The sequence below is a fragment of the Tachysurus fulvidraco genome, chromosome 15 (genome assembly GCF_022655615.1).
Source record: "Tachysurus fulvidraco isolate hzauxx_2018 chromosome 15, HZAU_PFXX_2.0, whole genome shotgun sequence".
Classification (NCBI taxonomy): Eukaryota; Metazoa; Chordata; class Actinopteri; order Siluriformes; family Bagridae; genus Tachysurus; species Tachysurus fulvidraco.
Window position 1 is genome coordinate 7,303,199 of NC_062532.1, and position 7,636 is coordinate 7,310,834.

General features: G+C 40.1%; 2 protein-coding genes across 3 annotated transcripts; one reads left to right on the forward strand and one right to left on the reverse strand.

Moving 5' to 3' along the window:
- On the forward strand, positions 1-3,324 carry rpusd1 (RNA pseudouridine synthase domain containing 1). Of its 2 annotated transcripts, none has more exons than XM_027171826.2 (6): positions 1-227; positions 641-833; positions 1,884-2,007; positions 2,093-2,195; positions 2,487-2,588; positions 2,711-3,324. In XM_027171826.2, exons 2-6 carry the CDS (start codon positions 652-654, stop codon positions 3,109-3,111), a joined length of 912 nt encoding a protein of 303 aa, XP_027027627.2. In that variant the 5' UTR covers positions 1-227; positions 641-651; the 3' UTR covers positions 3,112-3,324. The 2 variants fall into 2 exon arrangements, with proteins under 2 accessions (XP_027027627.2, XP_027027626.2); XM_027171825.2 differs by having other exon boundaries at positions 1-226; positions 647-833.
- dctn5 (dynactin 5) lies at positions 3,314-7,208 on the reverse strand. Its single transcript, XM_027171827.2, has 6 exons — positions 7,049-7,208; positions 6,124-6,192; positions 5,921-6,039; positions 5,406-5,517; positions 4,669-4,771; positions 3,314-4,290 (listed from the first exon to the last, which is right to left on the reverse strand). The coding sequence occupies exons 1-6, from the start codon at positions 7,094-7,096 to the stop codon at positions 4,193-4,195; spliced, it is 549 nt and encodes a 182-aa protein (XP_027027628.1). The 5' UTR covers positions 7,097-7,208; the 3' UTR covers positions 3,314-4,192.
- Between the last annotated feature and the right edge of the window lie 428 nt (positions 7,209-7,636).

The window sequence follows — 7,636 nt, forward strand, 5'->3', positions numbered from 1 at the left end:
ACTCTTTAACTCTTATTTTGAAACAAACCGGAAGTAGCATGTTCCTCTCCACAGTAGTAATAACAACTAAAGCTTTCACATAGGTGTTGATGCGTCAATTATATTAATTTATCTCAGGTTTTTAATTTAATTGGGTTCACGAATCTGATCGAATGCACTATTATTTTACAATTTTCCAATTTTCTTTGGAATAAAAGAATTAAGCGCACGTGAACCTAAATGTGAGGTCAGTGTTGTGGAGCTGAAATAAAAGTTTCTTAATTGTTCACTGTTTTATTACATTTTTATAAATACTTTATTATTCTCAAAGATTTTATAAATGGTTTTGAAAATGTAACCTACTCGTTGGTAAAGACAGAGTGTGGGGATTTTTTATTATTTATTTATTTATAACGAAGCTACATATTTGTAGTGACATTTTATTTGAATCTAAAATGGCGGCTCATATGAGAATGTATCATAAAGAGACATGATGTCATTTTAGCTGTATTCCATATCTACAAGGATGTCATTTATTTCCAGTCCACACCTCATGTGCCACTGTATTATTGTGTTTACAGTCTGGTATTTGTGTGAAGTGACCAAGCAGTAAGAGGAACCTAAAGAAGAAATGAACCTTTCTGCTGTTTTCATATCTTTAATACAGGAAGCATGGAGCCTGCGAGTGTGGAGAACCTGTGCGTGTTGTACCACAGTGCTGATTACTTGGTGCTGAATAAACACTGGGACATTCGCATCGACAGCAAACTGTGGAGTGAAACTCATACAGTCCAGAAACAGCTGAAGCACAGATTTCCTCAGCTTGTAGACCCTCAAACTCACTACGGATTCAGGTAAACACACACCGATAATTTAACTTTAAATATAAGCACATAGTAACCACCAACCTGCACAAAATCATAAAATCGTGCTACAGTATAATGGATAATCGTACACCTCGCTTCCTCCGATCTACTAACACATCAAGACTCTTTCTCTCTTCTGGTGGGGGAATGAACTTCCCCGAGATGTCTGAACAACTGAGTCATCTTCAAAAGATGGCTGAAGTCCTACCTCTTCTGATTCTGATTCTGATCCTAAACTACTTAAACTAGCTATAATTTTTCCAAGTTTTTAACCTATAATGTATTGGTTGATACAAACGTCAACAAACTTTTGTATGTTCTTACTGGATATGGATGTATCGATGGATGAATGAATCGATGGATGGATGATTGGATGCATGGATGGATAAATAGATCAATGGACGAATGAGTGGATGGATGAATGGATCAATGGATGATTGGATGGATGGATGATTGGATGGATAAAAGGATGAATGGATGAATAGATCAATGGACGAATGAGTGGATGGATGGATGAATGAATGAATGAATGGATGGATGTAGGAAAGAAAGAAAGAACTTTGTCATTGCATGGTACAGGCACAAAGCAACGAAATACCGTTTAGCATCTACCAGAAGTGCAAATACTAGAAGAAACAAGTGCAGATAAATATATAAAAAGTATATAAACAACAATAAAGTTGCTAGTATGTGCATAGTAATCTGTGCCATGTCTAAAACATGTATTTAATTAATTATGCTGGGCAAATGTGCGCATTATGTACAACAAGAACCAAGAAATATACAGTGTATGCACAGATAATATACATAGATTGAGGTAAACTGGTGTAAGCAGCAAATGGACTGTGCTGTTTATACCATTAAAATGGTGACGTATTAGTGAGACATCAGGGTCCTAGTGGGGTAGTGTAGAGTTCAGTAGGTTGTAATCGTATAGAGTGGCCTGTGTGGTGTTGGATATCTGTGTGTTCATAAGAAGCTAAATAGAGTTTGACTTGAGAGGTTTTCTCTCTGTGTCTGTGTGTGTTCTCTGTGCAGGTTCTGCCATCAGCTGGACTTTTCCACCAGCGGTGCGCTGTGTGTGGCTCTGAATAAAGCTGCAGCTGGACGAGCGTATCGCTGTTTCAAAGACAGAACAGTAACCAAGGCTTACCTCGCTCTGGTACTGACACACACACACACACACAGTCCTGTTTTTCCCTTTTTGCACACACCTTTTACTATAAACCTGTTTGTTTCCTGTGCAGGTTCGAGGCACCGTGGCTGAGAGCAGAATGACGCTGGACGCCGCCATCGGGAAAAACGCCACCGAGGGAAAAACACACATGATGTGTGTGGAAGGAACAGAAGGTCAGAATTATGTGGACCTCAAATACATTTTGAACGTTTAAACACAGGGCTCCGATTGATCGGTACGTGTTGATTCAAGCTGACATTCCTGCTGGCTGTAAGATAAACCACAGCTTTACCATCACATGCTCGCTTTAATGAATAATACCTCATTGTTTCCTTAGCAACAGCTCGAAATGAGTTGTTGGATGAAAATAGCTGCATTTCAGTATAAATTGGAAGTTCCATCAGTTTTCCCTTCTTAGTTTCCTCCCGTCTTTCGTTAATGATTATGATCCTATATAATTATAGGATGTGAGAGTCCCAAGCCCAGCCAAACTTTATTAAGTGTGTTGGAATACGGATCATATGACGGAGAGCCGGTTACTAAAGTTCTTCTGCAGCCTCTTACAGGTAAATATTTGACTTTCTTCCAGAGAACAAAACTTTCAGTGCTACACAGAGCTATTCAATAACTGACAGACCAATAAAGCGAAAAGTAAAGATTTATTGCGCGTGTCGGCGGTTTCCTTTAGGGCGCACGCATCAGCTGCGAGTGCACTGCAGCTCCGTGGGTCACGCCGTCGTAGGCGACGTCACGTACAGTCTCGGCGCAGACAGCACTCCATATCGCATGATGCTGCACGCCTACTTCCTCCGAATCCCTCTGGAGCGCGAGGTCATCGAGGTCACGGCTTCCGATCCCTTCGTCTCTAAACTCGACCCCAATTGGACACCAAAAACACTCGTTCGTAACCTCCAGAGCTTATTGACTGAAATTGTAACAAAAACCAAAGCTGACGAGCGACAGACGGAGGAGGAGAAGCTAGCGAGTGAAGAAGAGAAGAAGCGGAGGAGGAGGAAGACTGTGGAGGAGAGTGAGGAGGATCGAGTGCAGTGTCAGCAGTGGCTCTCTGAATGGACTCTCAGCGACTAATCCTTTCCTTGTTTTTTAATATTTATCTTATTACTTTTGAGAACGAATGAAGCACATGAGTCTTTTCTCGTGTTTTCATGTCTTCACTTTATTTTTAAGAATCACTCAGTGTTTTAACTGTAAAGGATCATTAGCCAGAGCAACACTTCATGTTCATGTGCTCGTTATACGGATAAAAGCCAAAATAAAGACGCAGATCAGATTCCAGTCAGACTTTTTATGTGTGAAGTCGAAACGTTTATTGTGCAGACACAATGTTCTACATGATGAGATACTTGTTTGTTCACGTTAAGTCTGTATAAATCCACTCAACTAGCCAAATAGTCTACTGAGCTGTATCTGAATAAAGCTTGTAACTCATAATTTCTGACCTCCGGTGAGGAAAAAAAGCAAAGAAAACGCTCCTTAACTCAGAAATCCTACTCGGAAAACTCTCCTCAACTACATCAATATCCATCAGTACGAGTTTGCTTTGTAGCTCGAACAACATTAGGCAGAAATTACAGTGTTCTGAGCTCAGACTTCGAATGCAGTCTTACAGAAATGTTATACTTGGCAACCAAAACAGGACCTGGGTATCACTAGAGCTATTACTTCCCAGGGGTCTAGCAAATAAACTGATCTTTAATTTCCCACTAAGGCTAAATTTCTCTATTTGCTATGGGTTCGAATCGGTGAGTGTGTGTTTAAACAGAGGAACATTGTGCTGCAGAATATACACAATAAATACGGGCTTTCATAAAAACCACATCTTAACATCTGCACCTCATGACTATATTCTTGTGAACACACACACACTTCTCAGAGAAATCTCCCTGCACAGTGCATTTTCCTTACACACACACACACATACTCACTCACTTCTCAGAGAAATCTCCCTGCACAGTACATTTTCCTTACACACACACACACACGCTTCCATGTATCACGCTTAAACTTAAATATAAAAAACAGACAAATATACAGGTCTTTATCAGAGGACATGGTTGGAATCATCCATCATGTTTCATCCAATGTTAGCAAATGAAGAAATGATGATGGATAAAGAGTCCCGAGTGTGAGAGACGGATCGGTTCGCTGGTTAGATTTGGCTTAATGGTAGGAATTTCTGATAATAGCTCTTGGTCACGTCGATCATCAGCTCCTGTGTGCACTCAGGCAGCTCGCCTGTAAATAATCCTGAAAAAGAAAGAAAATCAAGAATGATTTCTATATTCATCCTTTTTTCTTATCTTTGTAATTATTATAATTTTTTTTATATATAAGGAGTCTCCAGTGTCAGCACTGGGTTTTGAGGTTTCTCTGTAAAAGCTATATATATTTTAATCTTACTAATAAACTAAAATGAGAAGCTGAGAAGCTGGTGAGTGAGCACCCCTATTATGCGATTACTAAAACACTCCCCTATTATGCGATATAGGGAAGAGTAACTCGCCACCCTGCTGTTGATTGTTTTCCTAGAACAGCTTGCTCAATCACGCTGTTTCACAACTGTAGGAATGTTCTTGGAGTGGGAGGGAAAAAAAAGGGGGAAAAGAAGAGCCATGCTGCACTGACCTGGACATCCCGAGAACACTGTGAAAGGAGGAACGACCGTCTCAGGAGGCAGGACGGTGTTATCCAGGATTTTACAGCAGTCCTTCAGTACACACCGCCGACCCTGTACCACACACAAACACTTCCTTAAGATGACTTACCATCATCTCTCTCATCATTCCAGAGGGATTTGAACTGGAATGGTGTGAATTGGACTAAGTGGTTCTTCTTATTCATTTCCTAAGCATGTCACTTATACCCCTTTTCCACCGAGGCAGTTTGAAATGCTGGTTCGGAGCCTAATTTAGAACCAGTTCTTTCTTTTTCGACTGCCAAAGCACCGACTCTGAACCAGGAAAAGTGGTTCTTATGTAGCACCAAAACGTTGCTGGTCTAGACTTAAGAACCGCTTCTGTCAGGGGCGGGGCTACTGTTAGCTGTGGGCGGGGTTACTGTTAGCGCATTTGATAATGTACCTTAAGTATACTAATGTTTAATACACTTTTACTTTTCCGCAATATGGTCAATTATCGGCACACATGATAGTAGGTAGCTACATGCTAAGGCTAACTTTTTTCTGCACTCAAGTGATAGAGGTTTTGGATTAATGTTCGTTTGGATGATGTCACACAAAAAAATCTTTTGGCCCAAACTTGCAGAAAATCTGCCGTAATCTTGAAAAAAAAATGCAAGCATATAGAAAAAAAAAATATAGAGAATTCGTCTGTTTCATGTGAGCGGTCGGACGAATTACGTACGATGACACAGTTTTTCCCGATGTGGACGTAGGAGCCGATCTGAGCCGCGTTCACGACACAGTCCTCCTCTATGAAGACGTGATCTCCGATGTGCAAGGGGAAGAAAGCCACCCTGTTAAAAACAAGCCAAATAGTCTTTACTGAGTATGTGTACTTGTACCGAAGGCAATAATATCTCTACCACATTAGCACCGTGTGCTAATGTGGTTTCTATAGTTTCTATAGATACAGCGGGATCTCATTTGGCAGACATTCCATATAAATGTAGTAAAGATGACGTTACTTAAACAAGCATCAGGTCATTGACATGGTTGAGTTTTCACGATGATTTCTTGGGAACATAAGAAGCTCATTTTTTTCTTGATCATTTCAAGAGAACACGTTAAAATGCTGATAATTATAAATAAATAAAAACAGAACCAATAATCAGAACCAATTAATAAACAAGTATCTTGTTAGTATAAACGACTGATTTGTACTTTTTCCATCTTGATAGGATAAAAACAAGTCCTTACCCTTTGCTGAACTTTTTAAACGGCGGACGGATCACGCTCCTGCTCTTGATGACGCAGTGCCTGCCGACCCTGACGTTAGCCAGATCTCCCCTGATGATGCAGTCGTTCATCACTATGGTCTGATAAGCGACAGAATGTCATGTTAAAGGGGGCAGACTGAAAATGACACATTACACTTGTGTAGATATCTGTAACGAACTCACTTTTCCGTTCAGAACGATGTTCTGGCTTCCGCACAGAACCGACTGCCTGCTCACTTTATTGCCCGACGCCTGCAGGGAGACGAAATACAACAATTACTACAGGGGTAAAGTTCAGACCAACAATCTGGTAGATGGATAAAGTTTTACTCTCCAGTTTTAGTCTACTGTTTGAAAGACAAAAGGAGTAAGAGAGTGATTAGGAAATTTGATTTAGAGAAAAAAATATGAAGAAAGACTGTGTGCTACTGGTACATTGACAGAAAGATGGATGGAGAGACAGATGAAATGAGTCTCGATTAGAGCTCCACAGACAGACCGAGAAGGAGAGAGAGAGAGAGAGAGAGAGTTACATTACAGTTTTGATATTTTATAACTACAGTTAATCCTAAAAGAGAGAGAGAGAGAGAAAGACAAAGATACAGACAGGAAGAGACAGAGATACAGACAGGGAGAGAGAGAGAATGAGAGAGAGAGAGATTGTTATTGTATTTTAAGACAGGGAGACAAAACTAACTGCTTGTTTAAACGCCTGATTCATTTTCAGCCTTTGCCCTGAGTCACTAAAACGCTGCAGTGACTTTGTGTCTCTTTTCCTTCACCAACTAAGAAACAGTTGGAACTGAATAATGTGAGCCAACAAAAGCACAAAGCTGATCCATGGACACAGAGACTTTACAGAAGAGGTGACAAAAGATCTCTTGATTCTTTGCCCCACAGAGATGACAACCTACAAACTAAAATCTTTAACTAGATCAACACACCGTTGTATTTGTATTGTCTAAATAAATAAATAAATAAATAACTCCTTAGCCCTTACAGACATTGTGCACTACACAAACACTTAGCACTGTTAGCCTGCTAGCTACGTTAGCATAGCGTCCTCAATATACTACAACGTGTAATAAGGTCATAAACATGTACGTACTGTCTCGATGTATTCCGCCTTGTTGTATAAAATCTCACTCAGCTCCATTCCTGCAAAAAGGGGAAAAGCTCACAGACGTGATTATTTTACCCAATTTGGGCGTTAGCTATTATTGCACGCCTGTATTCCGACAAGTCCCGCCCACACATGTTGACGCGTTCCAATTGGTGGATTTTTCGTACACGTCATTTTTAACCATCCAATCATATATCAGAGAACGTGAAGCTACATTGTCACTTCCGCATCCACAGTATTAAGGCAGTATTAATCGAGCTCTGATCACAGCCTTAATAAAGCCATGACTAAGCGAGCACCGTGCCATAACTGTGTCTCGTGTCATATCACTGCTTAACAATTTCATATTCAGGACTAAATCAAAGCAAAACAAAAAGAACAAATACAACTAAAACTGACCATTAAACTTTTTATTAATTCACACTTCAGTAAAAAAGCTTTATTGTAGACAGGGTCACTGTGGATATGTAGAATCCACAGGCTGAAGTGGACCCACCTTGTGATTCACCATGTACATACATTTACAGCATTTAGCAGACACCCTTATATCCAGAGCAACTTACTTTTATACAA